Raw genomic sequence first — 19,085 nt, 5'->3', positions numbered from 1 at the left:
ATATGAAAAAAAAAAAAGAAGAAAAAGAAAAAGAAAAAGAAAAAGAAAAGAACGAAAGAAAGAAGATAAGAATTGTAAAGTAGAAGACCATCCAAATATCCAAGGGTTATTCCTTACATTGGAATGATGACAGATAACTAGAGTGTTAGAAATAGGACATGGATCAAATTCTTGCCCCAGGTCCTTGACATGATAAACATGTTGGTCACAGTTGGTCTTATTTAACTTTCCAAGTGTCACCTCATAAGAAAAGATGCAAAGTCTGTTCCACCCAAGGGCTTCAAGATCACAACCTGCTTATATCCAGAGAGAAGTTACCTATCACCATCATGTGTATAAGGAAGTGATCTTGTAGGACAATCACTAGTATGTCAACTGCAGCTGAGTTTCATACGCTTGGTGCACTTGGTGTGCAAAGGAAACAAAGCAAGAGAGATGGGGTAGTTGGGTTTTGGAACTAGCTGCTGAAAGCACTGTTATTTACAACAGTCCAGAACCATTCATCACTATTGTTGGTTGCTTGTGGCGACTAAGTGTAGCAGTTGCATGCACGCATTCTCTTGTTTTGAATATTTTGAACCATTCATCACTTTTGTTCAACGTCTTGTCTCTCTATCCTTTCTCCTTTTTGAACCATCTTTCAACCTCACCAAGGAAGCAAAAAAACAAAGGATCATGAAAAGGGCTATCCTTTTATCTACTAAAAGCATGGGAAAGAGGAAGCACCTTTTCCTTCTTTGTAAGACTTAATGGCAAAGACCATAGAATTTATATTTTCACATAAAATAATCCATTAGGAAAAGAAGAAACACAAAACTAAAGAAAGTGGCAATCAAATAATTTTGCCTCTGCCTTTCTTAAGTCAAATCTTCTCTTCCATTAACTTCATTTTTGCTCTTTATGCCCACAAGAAAATATTCTCCAACCTTAATCATAAGCCATGATAATTCATTTCCTTTCGGCAAGAACCTAATCTGCAAATGAATGAAACGATTCATGTAATAGTCCTCAAATTATATATTATATCCCAATAGATGGAAACTCAAAAGACAAAAGGCATAAGAGTTTCTAGGAGATTAAGAAGCACCCGTAGATGATGTTTCTAGTATTCACCTCCAATGGTAATAGCCCTGTATTGCCAAGATCCATGGTTTGTTTTAGTTCACCTTCAGGCCAGCTGTATACATGTAAATATCTTCCATACAGACCATCTGAAACATGCTGAGGATTGAATCCTTCTGTGAAAGCAGCCGGAGCTCCCCACGAAGAGCTTATCATAATCCCATGGCGTGGTTGGTACCAGAAATCATATCCAAAGAGTGGACTATGGCCTGGTTTCTCCCACCTGGTTGGTTGAGAGAAATTATGCAGTAAGAAAATCATGATGACCAACATGCAATTAACATAAGCTGAAAATATTGAGTTATTTAACAATGTCGTGAAATGCTTATACACTTTCTCAGGATAATTTTGTGAAAAGTCAGCCACCTTATCTAGCATGTTTATCTTCAATTAAACAAGAAAATTGCAACATTGCATTATTAAGAGAGATATGATCATTTTGGGAATCTGGACCTCCTTGGCATAGGAATCCAGAAAAATGATGACTTTATGCGAGATGGTGAAATGACTCAATAGGTAAGAAACAACAAAAGGAAACCTAATATTCACATCTAATAAAATTTTTTACTTTTGGCACCATTGCTCCCACACAGGAAACAGACACCCAGAACTCAATAACCATTGCTACCACTGCTACTTCCACCTTTTAACAGACCACCCCATTGTAGGGAGAGAGAGACAAAGAGAGAAGCTCCAAAAGGCAACCCAAAGTCTTTTTAAGGGTGATAATTACATGAGCATACCTATACACAAGGTGAATATATATCTACGGTAGTCAAAGAGAAGACTTCAGCATATAACCCAATATAAAGGATAGACTAAAAATATAAAGCAAAAGAGGGGGACCAAGTGTTCGACAAAATGGGCCACTTATGAAGGACGCATTCCATTAATCTTGCAAGCTCTAGAAACTTTTAAAGATCTGGATGAGGCCTTGAGGCCGTGGGAAGAGAGCCTCAATAATAAGGAGAGGAGCATTATTATCAAGGGGCAGTCGAGTTGGGAAAGAGCTCTTGAGATCTTTGAGTGGTTTAAGAGAGGCTGCTATGAACTAAATGTGATTCACTATAACATCATGCTTTGGATTCTGGGAAAAGCACAGAGATGGCACCAGATTGAGAGCCTCTGGGAAGAAATAGAGACCAAAAAAATAATACCCCCAAACTTTACCTATGGAACTTTGATTGATGTTTATGGCAAAGGTGGTCTCAAGGAAAAATGATTCTTCGGCTGGAAAAGATGAACAAGCAAGGGATGGAACCTGATGAGGTAACCATGGGTATTGTGCTCCAAACCTATAAGAAGGCTGGAGAGTTTGAAAAGGCTGAGCAATTCTTTAAGAAGTGGTCATCTGGTAAAATACCTAATGATGGAGGAAGAACTTCCACGGCTAGTGCTATAAACAGTTCTGTGTATCAACCTAATACCTCTTTCAGTTCATACACATATAATAATTTGATTGACACGTAAGGGAAAGCTGGTCAACTTAAGGAAGCATCTGATACTTTAACTTGGATGCTAAGGGAAGGGATTGTCCCAAACACACTGACTTTCAATACAATGATTCACATCTGTGGGAGCCATGGCCTGTTTGAAAAAGTGGCTTCCTTGATGCAGAAGATGGAAGAACTCCAATGCCGTCCAGACAAAAGAACATATAACATTCTTGTTTCTCTCCATGCCAGCAAATTTCTTTGCAAAGATGAAGGCAGCTTGCCTTGAGCCAGACCCTGTGAGTTACCGTACCCTCCTATATGCATTCTCTATAAGGCATATGGTTACGGAAGCTGAATCCCTTGTCTCTGATTAGTCTTTAGAGAGAGAGATACCTCGTCGGGGACTGCAAATCCCTGTTCAAACCACATCAGCCAAAGCCCCTGCTCGTATTATGATATCACAAACCTAGGTTTGAGAAAGGGCCGTAAGTCACTGTACATTCAGATATAGAGAGAGAGAGAGTGAGAGAGATGATTTGGAAGAATTCTTAAATGGTTTCAGAGATCAATCGATTTAACCAGTATTAGATCTCAACAACAAGAACATAGATCGTCAAAAACATGTCTCTCTCACAATTAGTAAGTTCGGGGACGGCAATAATACGGGAACGGATATTTACCGCAATTAAATGAATTCTATGGTAATAATACGTTTCAAATAATCCGGTGTAATAAAACACGTACTGCAATGATACGGTACGTGTTTAAAACGTGTTTAATACATGTTTAAAACTTGTTCAATACGATTGCTCTGTAAAAATCGTGGACTAAATATGATTGTTTGAAACTAAATTCTAATCTACCATGCTTTTCAGGATACTAAAATCCAATCTAATTTTCTAATTTGAAATTATTTTCTATTCTTTTGAATTTTCACATTTAATATTAATTAAATTTAATCCCTAAAAAAGGTATGGTAGAAAGAACTAAGACAGAATCCTTATGACCTACCAAAAATTAAACCGAACCAAGCATTAAGATTGAACCCAGGTATGAACAGATATAAAGACCCATTTCTCTGTTACTTCTCTCTCTCTCTCACTCACACACACACACAAAGCTCTCTCTGTTACCCATTCTTGCGCCGAAGCTCGCTGAAAGCTGTCTCCCAATTTAGGGTTTTTGTTCCCCATTCTTGCGCCTGAAGCTCTCGATCTTGACAGGGTTCAGAATAAAGGAGAGAATTAGAGCTACGGTCCAATGATTGAAGAAAAAAGACGAAATATGAGCATGTTTCAAGAGATCTGAATCGGATCAGATATTGAGAGTGGAGAATGAGAGAGGGTGCATCAAGGGTGTCTCCGCAAGAAGAAACGTTGGCGATTGGTGATCCACGAGGGTTGAATGGGCGGGAGATCCTTTCCTCCTTGAGGAACCCCACCTCATTCCAAGGACTATGGTTTCGATAGTGGTTGCGGAAGAGATAGAGGAGGATGTGGTTCAGGGTGCTGTGGTGACTGTAGGATTGAATGTCAATGAGACGGTGGGCTCGGGTAGGGTATCTAACCAGCCGCTCCGTTCTTTTGTTGTTGCGGTGGGACGATAGTATTGCCCTCAGTGGACAATTTGCCAACTCCTTTGAGGGATGGAAATTTAACTAATATCAAGATTCCGTAGGCTGCATAATTAGGTTTAAGAGTTTCTAATCCGGTTTTGGTGGAGCTTCCTCTCTCTTCGAATCTGAGCCGTCCACCTCAGCTTGACCACGTATCGTCTTCTGCAGGTGAAATAACACAGAATTGCATGATGCAAGAATAACAGAGGATTTCGATCCACACATATATATATATATATATATATAAGTTGTTATTCAAGTAACAAGGTTGGGTTACAATTGGAAAAATAAGTGGAGAGGAAGGATCCATGTACCTAACCCATGTAATTGGAATAACATTGAATTGTTATTATTCATGTAATTACAAAGGTGGGTAAATTTTGAATAAATAACATATTGGTGAATAAAATACGTTTTTTTATTGATTGGTGGAAGCTATAAAAGGATGAGTAATATGGGGCTTCATGGACCTCGTCCTCTTGTTACAATCTCACACCATCCAAGGGGTGTGGGTCTACAAGAGATCATGGTTCTGGAGAGGATCGGGCCTCAAACTAGATATTTCATTTTCTTTAGGGTAATTTACAAGGCCACCCCTTGGAGAATGCCAGTATTATAGGAGCATCCCCTCTCTTTCACCAAATTAGACTCAACCCCCCTACCGTCAATTAATGTTAAAAAATATATTAAGAACGCTGACATCAGCAATTCATATTTTTTTCTTAATACCATTTTGCCCTTAAAAATAATGAAATATCAAAATTACCCTTACCCTTACCCTTACCGTTGATAATTTGATACCAAACCCTTGTGGTCCCAAATCGATTTCACCACAACCCTTCCGGCGACGGCGAAAGCTATGTATGGCCTCAATCTTACAACCTTCAAAACCCTGAATCGGTACACTTAGGGCATTAATTTCTTCGGAAACTCTTCTCATTCGAAAGTCTAATTGGTGTTTCTATATCAATTTCCGCATTCCTTGCATTATCGAATCGAGATCTTTGTTCTTCAGACATTTATCTCATCTTCCCCAAAATTTTCAATATTTTTTGTCTGGGAGAAATCAATACTAAAATTCTTTGAGCTTTCTTGAATTCATTTGTCCCAAAAACTCTGTACCGGCCGCAGAAATCTGATTTCTTTGAGGCTTCATCGAGCAGTGCCAAGAGAGATTGGGAGTTTCTATAATCTGTGTCTTTTTCATATTGTGCCTTGTTTTACTCTTGAAACCCTAATCTGTAGAAAACTCTTGGTTTTTGTAGAAACTAGAGACCCCAAACTTCTAGGAAATCCTAATCTTGCAAAGTAATTGCTATTTATTTTGTCTCTATAAAAATTTACCTGGAAATCTGTAGTAGTTTCTGGTATAGGAGTGTTGATCTCAATTTTTTTTTTCTTGGTTTGAAACCCTAATATTCTCTGAGAAATTTTAATTACTTGACTAGCTGTTTGTCTTCTCTCCCAGTTCCGAGTAATTAATATTCTGAGCCTGCAATTCAAATTGCCCTAGGCTTCTATGGAAACTGCGGCGCTTTGGACACCTTAGTTTGCCGATATTTTTTCACAGCTGCCGCTCATCTGAGATCTCGACAGAAATGGTGGGAGGTGGAAGCAAAAGGGACGACGGCCCCATTGGGATAAATAGTACTAATGTTTTTGCTGCTCTTGGAAGACTATGCAAAAAGAAGAAATCAGACAAGGACCATGGATCGTCAAAGAGCAAGGGATCTTCAAGAAGCCAAGCAAAGGAACAGGAGCAGCAGGTTTTCTGGAAAATCAACGACGAAAGAGAGGGAGAAAGGGGTATTTTTGAGAAATCAACGGCTCGAAAGAGAGAGAGAGAGAGAGAGAGGGGTAATTTTGCGATAATAAAATAATGGTGTTTTACTCATAAGAGCAAAATTGTCATTTCATTGCATCACTTAACAGAGACTGACGATAGGGAGTCTGAGTCTAATTTGATGAAAGTGAGGGGTGTTCCAACGGGCATTCTCCAGGGGTGGCATTGTAAATTACCCTTTTCTTTATTAGGATCTTGACATTTAAAATGATATTTCGGTAATTTCATCAGATACTACCTGCCCACCCCTGTGCAAATCGCCGCTGCAACCATCTACAGCCTCCTACTCGACCAAGATAAGAGACAAGCGACCCATCATCATCTTCCTATTCTTCTTCTTCTTCTTTTCTTTCTCTGATCTTCCTCTCTCCCTTGTCTGTCAGTGGCTATGGCTTCAGGTGCCGTCACCGGAAACAGAGACTTAGGTAAAAACACCTTGTCCACCTCGTAAACACTCAATGGGAATTCCTGTCTAACAACTTTGTAGAGTGGCGTTTTGAAAACGCCGCTAGAGACAGTCAATCGGTTGTGTATCTCTTGCACCATATTGACTAGTTGCCTGAGTTCTCACTGGGTTGCTTACCGTTTGAAAACCAGCCAAGCTAAAGTAGTGAGGCAACGCATGGTACAACGAAAGCTCCACTCGTTGTTGGTTAGAGAAGCTATTGATTGTAACTGGCTTGAGGTTGTTGAATGCATTATCGGTCGGAGCAAAAGCCATCAAGCCTTGGCCGTTGGAGTTGTTGAGCTGGTTTTCGATCTGATAAATTACTTGGGTGCTTTGTAGGAGACGAATGAAGGAGGTGTATTGACCACCAGTCACAAGGATAGCTGTGAGATTGACAAGGCTGGATTCCGGTGCCCATGCCTACGGCTTTTTCCTGAGGAATGACTAGGAAGAGGCATAGTATCAAAGTTGGTAGAATGGCAGCCAAAGGAGAAATGGATGTCATTGAGATGGTAGTAATAGATTAGTAGTCTAGACTCTAGATGGTGGTGGTGGTGGTGGTGGTCGTGAGTGTGGAAGAGATATGGGAATGAGCAAATTATATGGGATAAGTTGGTGGAGCTGAACTGAACCGCCAAAGGGTTGATGAGTTCATGTTGTTGGGCATGAGCTTTCTATGGAGTTTTTTTTTAGGTAGAAGCTTTCTTCGGAGTTGGAAGCAAATTATTAAGAAAAGAAAAATTAAAGGATAACCTAAAGTAGTGGATATCATGTAACAAAATCTTCCACAATTTCATTAGTTATTTATTAGAGAAAGTTTTCCTCCACCGCAAACCGTAAAGGGTTCAACCATCATCTTAGGGAAGATTATTTGACATAATCGAAAATGCCCTTTGTGTTGTGCATTACATTCTCTTGTTCATTTGAAAGTCGTGATCAATGGATTCCCTTCACAGTAGCTTAAGGGAAAGGTAGTCCTTATTTATAAACTTTTCTTTTTTATCAGTCGATGTTGATATTTCGGTTATCCTTCGGAATCATGTATCAATTCTTACCCACCGCACATCATTGCGTTTAGATCATCAGCTCCCCCCCCCCATCCTCTCAGGTGATGAAGCCGTTTAGGATAAAAATCGTCTGTTTTTCTTCATCCTGTTTTGCTATGTTTTGCTACCTGCAGAAGAGGACACGTGTCCAGTTTTGCATCAACGGTCAAGATTAGATTGGTTTGAAAGGGTTGTTAAATATGGTTTAAATAGATGACTCAAACCAACCATTTTTGAACCGGTCCTTTACCAAACAACTCATTCGCAGGTTTGAATTTCAAATCCCTAAAACCCATTTTTGAATTTCATTCCCCGCTGGTTGCTTTCTCTCTGAGAAACCGTCTCTCTGTCCCTCACTTCACTCGAAGCTCACGAATGGAAATCTCCTGCAGGTTGCCCTCTCTCGCACGACGCGCTCTCTCTCATCCGTCTCTATGTCCCTCACATCTCTCGCTGCTCAGAGAGAAAGCAACCAGCGGGGAATGAAATTCAAAAATGGGTTTTAGGGATTTGAAATTCAAAAACCTGCAAATGAGTTGTTTGGTAAAGGACCAGTTCAAAAATGGTGGTTCGAATCATCCATTTAAACCGGATTTAATAACCCTTTCAAACCAATCTAATCTTGACCGTTGGTGATGCATCATCCACGTGTCGCGCTCTGCACCTAGCAAAACATGGAAAAACAGAAGATTGGAAAAACAGAGGATTTTTATCCGGGGAGGGTAGGGGAGAACATGCAGCTCCTTATCCACCATCCATGGTTCCAATGTTTGACAAGTCAAATCATTAAAATCGGTGTGGGTGGGTAGAAATATTTATGGGTTCCTTGTTCTGTAAAAAGGATAAGAGAAAAACACTTACTCCTTAAAGGGATAAGGAAAACAGAAATTAAAATCAATTTACAAATATCGATAACCCAAAAGCCAAAGCAGTTATGTTGGTTTATTGCATATAGTATATAATTATAAATTGTAGCCCCCCTGCAAGCTCCTAGTCATGGCGGATCCAGGCAGGGTTTAACAGTGGTCCACCGGCTTCCATGGTGTAATATCTCCTGAGCCTTCCATAGATTCGATCACTTAATTTTAAATTTCTTCATTTATAATCTGTTGCGTTACATTCCACCGGATCATGTTGATTTCTGGGCCCTGCATTAATTGCTATGGTTTTTCATAGGATTCCGTCTTCAACACCATCAATTTGAACCAACCATGCTGGTAGCTACTTCTCTCTCTTCCTGTGATTATCACGAACCAAATGCAAAAAGGAAGGGCACATCAGGGTACGAACAGAACTGATCCAGATTATCAATCTGCAAGTCTAAAATAGATCCCGAACCAGACATCTTCAATTACCTTGGAGATGCGTATCCAAGACTCGAGGTTCTTGAGAGCTTTCCCCGAGTGATGTGTTTCTCTGGCCAGGGCTACACCTTCACTCAGGCTCCTCACGCGCCCACTCACTAACAGAGCTGCTGCTGCGTTTAGTATCTGTTCAATTGTTCATGAAAAATAGGAGAAATGATCTCTCAGAGGTATGTGACCAGCAGTGACCCAATAATACGCTTTCTAATACCTTTAAAGTAAAGAGGATTTTATATTTTGATAATTTAATGACATTTCTGTGCTCCTTCAATCAAACTCTTGTAGGAGAAACCACAGAAAGAACCTGCCTGGTACCTTCTTTATCATCTGATCAAAAAAATTGTTCAAAGTTTTCCTTTTAATTTTTCTTTCCCAAAACCCATTTAATTTGGTGCCTAAATATTCCTATCAAAAATGGCATTGCACAAAAGACTTACAAATGCATCTGCAATAGATCCTTTCTCCCCTGATAGAACACGCCTCAGTACCTCTGCATTATAATCTGGGCCTCCTCCTTTCAAGCTTTCCAGTGTACATCGTTGCATCCCAAAATCCACTGTATACATCAAGCATTAGGGTCTGGTTAGAATCTCAAAACTATGGAGTGGAAGAGAGAGCAATAGGTAAAAGCAAGGGGACTTTGACCTCTGTTCAGTGTAATATTAGAACCATAAACCGAAACAAACTAGTAATAGCAAGAAATTTACATGGATCAAAAGAAAACTTCTCAATCTTTTCAGGAGTAACATCAAGGGCCACGCCAGGTCCTGCCAACATAGGTATAAAAGCAATAGGTTTGTAAGTCCTCTTTCTGTTGCAAAATAGAGAATAAAAGATAAGAAATAGGCCATGAAAACAGCAGAGGCAATGAGAGCAAATTTTAGATAAGAACTTCCCGAAGACTGAATCATAAAAAGAAAGGGTACTACCAAGAGGACTCATTTCATCTAAACCCTCTGAATTTACAACCAATGCCCTCTTCATGCCAAATCTTTGCAGTGCTTTAGCCATTTTTGTGACCTATGCAAGAATTCAACATATAATTAGAAAATTAAATGAAAAGGACAATGCCATAATAAGCTGAAAAAAATTGGAGCTGAAGTCTATTTCTGCTGAACTTGGATCAAACACAATCAATATAAAGAGGTAAAAGTAAAGCCAATAGTGATGAAAAGAAACCTAATACTGTTATCATTCATTATATAGAACTTACTAAATCTTCCTTGTATACACCAACAACTGCAAAAGGTACCCGTGCTGGATTCAACATAGGACCCAAGATATTGAACACAGTTTTCACTTTAAGCTTTTTCCTCACAGGACCAACTATTTTCATTGCCGGATGGTACTTTGGAGCCATCATGAAACCAATGCCTGATTCCTTTACACATCTCTCTACACCCTAGTTCCATAATAAAAGGGAAAAAAAATCTAAAAAAATTATATTTGAAAAAAAAAACAATGTTAACACACAAAAGTTCACATGCTCTTTGAATACAATAAAGAATTCATTAAATGGTTAGAGAACACTCAAAAGGTCCACTTTGGAGGTTCTTTATCTAACTCTATGAAAACCCCATAACCAAAAATTCACCTGTCGTAGTTGCAAGAAACTGAACGCAAGGCATTCTCATGTGAGGCCTGTTACTTACCATTGTACTAACTGTAAAAATTATTGACCAGATATAGTACGAAATAACCTCATAGAGCATAAGTGAGAGGAAATTGTCAGCTATAGTGCAGTTAGGGATACTATGATAGAATTCATTAAAAAGAAAAAACAATTATCCATGTCATATAATGCCCGTCATGGTTTTATAAGAAATTGAAAGCCAATAAAACAGAATTTGTATTCAAGCACGCTGGATAATTAATGTGTTATATAATCTCTAAATAAATACACTTGCAACAACAAATTAATACTGAGTTTTAATATGTCAGGCAGGTAAAAGAATTTTCACTTGAAACATAAGTGGACGCACGCCTGACAACCATTCCAGGGAGTCCAGGTAAAATAGTCTATTTTGTCGTATGAATAAAGCTAGGTGTAGAGTGATATAACTCATGCTTTTTTTGTTCGATGTGACTAAACTGGATCCCTGCAGAACCCATTGAAGAACTAACAGACTCCAGCTTCTTATGTCTCAAATATTGTACAATGAGGTTCAATAATTTCTTCTGAGAAACAAAGAAGGCTTCCTTCCACTTTTATGGTCAGTTGCAGTAGGGCTGTTTCTTGATAATTTTTCAAACCTCCTGTAGAAATAGTGCAAAAAAAAAAAAAAAAAAAAAAAAAATATGTTGGGTTTGCAACCATTGAGAAATGCTTCTCAAATTCTCAGAACTATGCCAAAGAAAATCATGATGTTCACATCACACACTTAGATATACAAGACTATTTTTGGGTTTACCAATTAATAACACAATATTTACATTGATCACATCATACACTTGGATATACACGATTTTTTGGGGGGTTCACCAATTAATAACATAATATTTACACTAACCTGGGGCTCCAAATCAATGACAACTCCCAATGTTTCCAACACATCTGCACTTCCACAAGCAGAAGAACTGGAACGGTTTCCTTGCTGCAAATCAGAAATAATGTCAGCTGCGTCATTTATTTATTTATTTATGTTCCCCTTTTAATAGCATAATAGGGATCAAACTAACAACATTTTCAGGAAACAAAATCTTATGACAAAGGAGATTCACCTTAGCAACTTTTGCACCAGAAGCTGCAGCAAGAATTGAAGCACCAGTTGAGATGTTAACTGTGTTTGCACCATCACCACCTGTTCCAACAATGTCAACTACATCGCCCATATCTTCAACCCTCACACTCTGTTTGATCATCGCCCTTGCCAATCCGACAATCTGTGCTTCAAAACATATATTGATCCCATCAAAATACGTGAAACGATTGACCTAGTTAAAAGAATAAAACAGATACTAAATTTTACAAGAAACAACTGGAGGAGTTACTTCTTCAAATGTTTCCCCTTTGGCTCTCAAGAGAACAAGAAAAGCACTGATCAATGCTTCATTAGCATCATTCAATAGAAACTCAAGAGAGGCTTCAGCTTCGTCCTCAGATAAATCTACCTTAGTTATTAGAGATTCAATCAACTGCCAGACCACAGAGATATTTTCCATCACTAATTAAAAGATAAAATCGAAGGTAAAAAGCAAAACACCGGACCCAAATGAAATTAGCAAACAACTTCCAAACCTCCTTAAAGGATGCTATTGAATGTGAGGGACTGTGCAAAACCCGAGGTGCACTGGTCACAGAAGCCATTAAGCCCCTTTGCTTGATTTGAACGCCCGGCGCAGAGAAAAAACATTTCTGGGTCTCAAATGGCTTCCCTGGAGGCCTCAAAATGGCAGAATAAAAGGCCGGAATGTGGACACCATGAGTTGCCATTACAAACTCGCTCAGAAAACTGGTCCGCAGCTCTTTGAGTCGAAACTACAAGATAAGGTAAATTTATGGGATGCCCCCGCAGCAGCAATGGTGATCAAGGTTGGATAACCTGTCAAAAACGTGATTGAATCGCCTGAGTAGCCGACACATAGGCAGAGTATGTAGAGATATTTGTAACGTAAGGTACCCCATAATCACAACCTACAGCAAAGAAGTCGATGTAGATTATGGTCCAGAAGACCAGAACAACATATTTGTAGTGTTCTGGAGGTAAATTCAAGTTTTAAAGAAGAAAAAAAATTTGGAAAGGAGATTGAAACAGGAAGCATTGCCATCCCCAGTAATCAAATTAAAATCTCCCGATCCTAAAGTAGACCGCATTGATTAGTGGAAGAGACTAAGACAAGAATTAGAGAAAATAATGAAGATTCTGAATGCAAAAAAAAGATTCAAGATCAGATCATACCTTCAGTCTCTCACTAGCAATAGAAATTCAATTATGGATCGCGGCTTGTTTTATAAGGATTTGCCGAAACAGTTCGAGCAAAGAATCAAACAGTGCAGCTTTTGCCACTTTTGGACAGTGGTAGCTGTTAAGTACCAGAAACAGAAGGTGAGTGACCTCCACTACCTCCATCACCGGTTTCCTAAATAAATAATAAATAATTTTAAACGGAAAAACAAATTCCCTCCAAAACAGCCAAAATTGAAACTCTCGAGTCCCGTGACTCGTCGTCTTGACTTCTTTCGTCTTCCACGGTTCTACCTTACTAACAACATCATTCTTGTTCATCTTGTTTCTGCAGATAACTAGTATCTTTCCTTCCTAGTCTTAGAACTTTTCTAGGCCGTTTCCTGCAAATGAAATTTAGCTGCTCTCCCTGGGTTGTTGCAACCCCTTTGACAGCCAAAGAAACGGAATCTAAAAGGAAAAATACAATAAGCTAGGAGGTTATTTACAAACCCTAGAGGGAAGTTAATTATTTCATTTCTTTGGTTGCCAACAGGGTATTAGCTGCAACCTAAGCATCAGCCAAATTTTTTTCGTTATGAGCCATCATATCGGCTCAAAGAAGGTTTGTGAAGCATAAAATACTAAAATGGATCCATTACGTGGTAAAATTGTAATTATGTAAGGTTTAGGGTTTTCAGAATTTAATAAGAGATATCATGAAGACTGGTGTATAATCACTACAATGTAGCGTGTTTTCTGGCTTAGGCATTTAGGCCAAATCATGTTATGTATGATTATTTGGTTGATTTCTTCCTCATATTACCTAAAGGATGGAAGGGGAAACCCTAGATACAAGCAAAGGAGACGTAGAGAGTGGTGTAAATTGTTTTTCTAACCAAGTGAAAACATCTTTGATTTTCTTAGGTGGATGTTGACATTTGTACCAAACCATGTTTAATGTCCCCATACTGTTTGTGATTTTTTGTTTGATTTCTTCCTCGTGGTTATGCATACGTTTCCATTTCATATCTACTCTTACCTTTATTTATTATAGGATGAGCAAAATCAAACACATTTGTTCCTTATACTTTTGTGCGAAATACATCTTCATTTCTAAGTTTGCATAGAGGGAAAGCAATAAACATTTGAAAATTAACCCCATGGATGAGAGTTACTTGTCAGAGTTGAGTCTAGGTTAATAAAGAGCCCTTTTGGCATCCAAAAGTATATGAATCTTTATGTAGTTAATTGTCTAAGAGCCTGTTTGGTATCGTTCCAAAAAAATATTTCTTTCATTTTTTTGTTCTATTGGAATGAAAAAACTAAAAAAACTGTTTGACAACCTTATGATGTGTTTCAATTTTTTTGAAATAAAAATTGGGAAAAAAACGATTTGGAGGCCAAAAGACGGAATGAAAAATTGTCGTTCTGTCCGTGTAGTTTCGTTCCAAACTTGTAAAAAGAGGAACGATTTTGAACCCTCGTTCCCGATAATCACTCACCCTCTTCACCTCACCCTTTCACTTTTGTGCACACAGAACTGGAGAAGAACGATCGCTAGAGAAGAAGCACGATCAACCTTCACTCCTCGACACAGCAGGTACATCTTCGATTTCTCTCTTCATCTTCATTCTTCTTCTTCTTCTTCTTTGCTATTCTCTATTTCGCACAAACTCTAACCAGAAGGTTCTTGTATGGTTCTTCTCAAGGGAGAACTCCACTGCTCATCTCTGCTCGTCGATCACCTCTAGAAGTCTCAAATCTCATCTTTGAAGACTCAGATCTCTACTCGTTTTCGCTCAAACAGGTAAGAAGAATTTAACAATTTCTTCTTTCGTTAGCTTCTCTGCTGATTCCTCATTGAGTTGAATTTATACAATTTAATGAGGTGGGTAATTCCATTAGTTGATGTTGAAGAAAGTTTCCATTCAGATCTGAAATTTCATATAGATATTCTAGAAAGGCAAATTTTGTGCCCTGTTTCAGAATTTTCTTTAGTTTTTTTTTAGATTCAATTGCTAACCCAAGGCATTGCAATAGTCTTGCAAAGTCGGTTTCAATATATTTGCTTCTTGTGATATAGCAGAGCCAAAAAGTTATAATTTCTTCCAATCTTTAGCCCATAATATGAAAGGTGTGAAAAGATTTGTGTTCTAAAAGAAATATATCTTGAATTAGCTAGTCTGTTGGTCACATAAGCAGATTGATTTGGAGATATGATATTTGAGAGGATTTGCTTCATTCTGTTGACTAAAAGCTTGGCTATGATTTTATGGACAAAAGACAATGGTACTGAACATCAAATTGAATCCTCTTGATTAGATTTTGGACTTAAAACAAATAATAGAATGGTTAATCTGTTTAGAAAAGCAGCCATCAAGAAAGAAAAAAAAAACCTTTCTGCTTCCTGTACAAGTCTACAACCTCTGAAGCAAGAGCATGACAACAGCTTCTGTAAAATTACGTACCCTTAAAAGTAAAAGACATCAGGGTCTTAGGGAGGAATTGGGTTTGACTCCCTACTCACAAATCACAAATCAAAATTCAGATTTCAGATTGAACAACTCAACTCAACCTTATTCTTATTGGAAATACCTTGTTGATCTAGGAAACCTTACTTCAGCTTCAAGGAACAAACCACTGTAACAGACCCGGTTCAGCCCTGCCCTATTCCGATATGTTGTTGACCAGATGCAAAGATATGAAACAAACGTGGTTTTCATTTTGGAAGAGTTCAATAACTAGTTTATAAATTTGACTTTCATTTACAAATGTTTGGACAAAAACATAACTAAAATTTCATTTGTTCAGATAAGATATATGCTCTTTGAGTTGGGGAATTTCACATCTGGTTTTCAGAAAAGTGTACTAAAACTAAGGAAACATAGCATGTGAATTGGAAAATGACGTATTTTGTCTTTGCAATTATTGATGTTTTCTCATCCTTTGGCTCATCTTGTTGAAGCAGCACTTTTTTATTACTCCTTAAGTTTGTTGTTGTTAGGGTTTTGGTAGTACCTCAAGATTGAACCCTTTAGCTGAATGGATACTAGATTGGAAGTTCTTTGTCTTATGATGCTTATATTACTTTTTGTTTCTTTAGTACTAGAAATTGTTATTCTGGGAAATTTTTCAAAGCTGATTTTCCTGCATGCATGTAAGTTTTATTTACAAATGTTTGTATCATATTCAAAAGATGAGTTTTGTTATTTCCTTTTTTAGTACTTAGTCTTTGTTATTCATAATGAATTAGAAAAGGAAACATTATTGGTTAAGTTAATTGATGACAACTGAATTGAAGTTTGAGATACATATTGGGCTTTCTATCTCAAAATTGCATTGATTTTATAATCTTGTATTATTGAAGAATGTATAATAACCTAGTATGCTAACTTTTTACGCGAACTTATAATGTCTAAATATTATGTCAAAATATCATCTTTACTATTAAGTGGTCAGAACTTAAGACCATTGTTTTCATTGAAGCAATGAAAGAAGCTGTAAAAAATGGTCAGTATGATACCGGCAGAGATTGCACATAACCCGAAATACTAGCTTTTTTCAAGGTAAATATGTTAATATGATACATGTTTGTAATTAAATATATGAATATTTATATTTTTATATGTAGTAACCATTTAATTGTCAATATTTGTCATAGCATTGTATTGGCGCCATAGATGATACTTACATCCAAGTGGTAGTTCCAAGAGAGGATCAAACTCGACATAGGAATCGAAAGGGGACAGTAATTTCTATGTTGCCCTAATTCAACTGGGATAATTTATTTCAATGATTGATCTATACCTATAGATAATTTTAGATTTTTTTTTTAAATTTGATATTAAATTTCAACCCTAATCACATCTATTATTTGACATAGGCTGACAACCATGGATGTGGTGTGTTTGTATGGTTAAAAGATGAAATGCATATCTCTACCATACAACATATGTTATTTTCAAAAAGCTCAACATCAACAGCATCTACACCACCGTCCACTTCAAACGAGTACATGAAAGGATATCTGGAATAGACACTTAAAGGATTAGCGGACCAAACAAATAAGATGAAAGACATCCTCCATGCATTCAAGTCCTTAGACTTGGACAAAAAGTGAAAATTTGAGGAATTATGTAATAATTAACTTGGACAAGACATTGTTAATTTTGTACTTTATTCATCCTTTTGAAACTATTTTTTTTTATTTGGTATATAATACTTTATTGTCCCAAAGGATTAGTAATTTCTAAACCTATTTTAATGTTATTTCTATAATTATTGAAAAAAAAAAAGGTTTCTCAAACAAGCATTACCAAACGGCAGAACTGTCATTTTTCTGTTCTGAAACTGTTCCAGAAACAGATTCACCAAACAACCTTAAATCGTTTAAAAACGGCATTTCGACACAGAAACTGCAAAAACGAAACGGAATTTCTAGAACAAAAACGATACCAAACGGGCTCTAAGTTCTTGATTGAATTAATAACACAACTATTAATCTTAAATAAAAAATAAAAAATAAAAAATAAAGAGATTGATGCTTTCGGATTATCAATTTTCACAGATTCTGTGGGGAGCCTCTGCTACAATATGAATGTTCTTGTAGAGCTTCTATCTTCTCCTTTTGGAAGATTCATCTCCATCCCGGAGATCAGATCGATAAAAAAAGATGTGTATCCTTGCATTTCTTGGTTAATGCCCCCAAAAGCCGTTGGGATCCTTGCAGGATATCCATGAATAATGATTTGGAGAACAGAGGATGCATTACAATAAAGAACAGTTGTACAACATAACTTGTTCTACCAAAAGCAGAAAACATACAACATAATTTCCTGAGCTTTCTAATATAGTAGACAATGCTAACAGCAGATAGTTTACTACTCAGCGGAAATTGAAAACCAACAGCAAAATAATGGAAGTTCCAAGAACATTATATTTGGAATTTATCATTTATGCTGCTGCAATGATGTAGTCGATTGCTTGTTTGCATATGCCGGTCATTGTCTCTCCAGGTCCATAAACCTGTATGAGGAAACAAAGAACCTGAAATAGTTTCATGAGAAAATCTTCAAGCATTCTAAAAAACTAGTGGTCTCAGGCGGTGTTTCTTTATTGTAGCATGTAAAAAGGGGAAAATCTACTGGCATCCAAGGGACATCAGTTTTTGAATTCAAAATTCCCCTTGAAAATTATAAAGTTTTCATTTGCTCTAAAAATAAAAAATCTTACCAAACACACAAGAAAATATAAAAACTTTTTTTCTTTCCTTCTCTTCTAATGATAACCAAACATACATATTTTTTTATTTTCTCACAATTTCATCTCTTTTAATTTCTTTTCTAGATTTTTTTTTTTTTTTTTTTTTTTCTCTCGAACCATTTCACCAATTTTGGGTTGGTGACACTATAGCGTGTTTCCCCTGAAAGGAACCAGGGATTGAGAGGGTTTCCTATCGTCTCAAATCGGCAACCGGAGGTTTTTGGAGTGATAAGGAGACCATAGTATATGGCCAAAAGAATAGATTTACAACATAATGATGATAAAACAATTTTAGACAACTGAGAAATCAAGACCCACAACTGCAAAACACAAATTTGTTCACTGATGTGTATCTCAAGGTATAAGAAAATTGATCGTGAACACTTAATTGGTGATAAGTAATAAGCTACATTTGGTGCAACCAAGAAGCTAAACAAAAATTCATACTCGAAAACTGACTACCACCCACGGAGCAGCTATCTCAGACCTTGATAGCATATTTCCTCATTGGGAAATACATCTCTTTCTTCTTCTGGCTCTCTGTCTTCAGTGAATCCTGAAAATAAAAAATGACAACCAATATCCAAATTAGAAGCCAACTCATGTATATTGACATATGTAATTGCGAATATGCCTCCTTCATGCTTGGTGTTTTTAACACATGCGTGTGCATACCACCTACTATATTGTTGCAAAACCAAAATAATCTGCAATCTGAATGTTATTACCGTCATAGTCCGAAAAAGTTCATTATAGTTAATTATTACTTCGGGGCTTAGATCGGCAAGAATTGCATACATCAATTAAATATTCAATGGGAACCCACAAATATCCATAAGCAATCACACCATGTCTGATTCCAACACCCCCAATCCATCCCAACCTCCCACCCCCCCCTCCCTCACTCCCAAAAAAAGGGGAAAAAATAACAATAACAACCCATTCAGCTTTAGGGATCTAAAACCATAAAAGCTCCCCCAAACTGCCAAAATATAGTTAAGTTTCTCGTAACATAGTAAAATCCTTGAGAAATAGCTACCAACAATACCCCCCCACCCCCAC

The 19,085-nt window shown here is 37.4% G+C and overlaps 2 protein-coding genes and 1 long non-coding RNA gene across 10 annotated transcripts in view; 1 reads left to right on the top strand and 2 right to left on the bottom strand.

Annotated features, from left to right (window-relative positions):
• LOC122075994 (60S ribosomal protein L35-like) overlaps positions 1–19,085 on the bottom strand; it is a 23,149-nt gene that overhangs the window by 1,406 nt on the left and 2,658 nt on the right. The window contains exons 4-5 of one of the 5 annotated variants that reach the window (XM_042641246.1): positions 18,471–18,579; positions 17,509–17,807 (exon numbers count right to left, since the gene is read on the bottom strand). In XM_042641246.1, coding sequence (XP_042497180.1) covers positions 18,505–18,579 — 75 coding nt within the window. In that variant the 3' untranslated portion in view covers positions 17,509–17,807; positions 18,471–18,504. Of the gene's footprint in view, positions 1–17,508; positions 17,808–18,470; positions 18,580–19,085 lie in introns of those variants that run through there. The other 4 variants (XM_042641245.1, XM_042641242.1, XM_042641244.1 and 1 more) reach the window with 4 other exon arrangements.
• LOC122075993 (anthranilate phosphoribosyltransferase, chloroplastic-like) lies at positions 8,455–13,173 on the bottom strand. 4 transcript variants are annotated; one of them, XM_042641238.1, is made up of 12 exons: positions 12,774–13,173; positions 12,495–12,508; positions 12,113–12,416; positions 11,866–12,009; positions 11,596–11,757; positions 11,385–11,468; positions 10,088–10,276; positions 9,804–9,894; positions 9,582–9,641; positions 9,312–9,430; positions 8,866–9,000; positions 8,455–8,747 (listed from the first exon to the last, which is right to left on the bottom strand). In XM_042641238.1, exons 3-12 carry the CDS (start codon positions 12,305–12,307, stop codon positions 8,706–8,708), a joined length of 1,221 nt encoding a protein of 406 aa, XP_042497172.1. In that variant the 5' UTR covers positions 12,308–12,416; positions 12,495–12,508; positions 12,774–13,173; the 3' UTR covers positions 8,455–8,705. The 4 variants fall into 4 exon arrangements, with proteins under 4 accessions (XP_042497172.1, XP_042497171.1, XP_042497174.1 ...); XM_042641237.1 differs by lacking the exon at positions 12,495–12,508 and having other exon boundaries at positions 12,774–13,172; XM_042641240.1 differs by lacking the exons at positions 12,495–12,508; positions 12,774–13,173 and adding an exon at positions 12,509–12,625.
• Positions 8,921–14,565, top strand: LOC122075995. The gene is made up of 4 exons (XR_006139407.1): positions 8,921–9,044; positions 10,816–10,883; positions 14,300–14,361; positions 14,471–14,565. It is a non-coding gene; the product is annotated as an uncharacterized LOC122075995 (long non-coding RNA).

This window comes from Macadamia integrifolia, chromosome 4 (assembly GCF_013358625.1).
Source record: "Macadamia integrifolia cultivar HAES 741 chromosome 4, SCU_Mint_v3, whole genome shotgun sequence".
Taxonomy (NCBI): Eukaryota; Viridiplantae; Streptophyta; class Magnoliopsida; order Proteales; family Proteaceae; genus Macadamia; species Macadamia integrifolia.
This window is presented reverse-complemented; position numbering and strand designations above follow the sequence as displayed.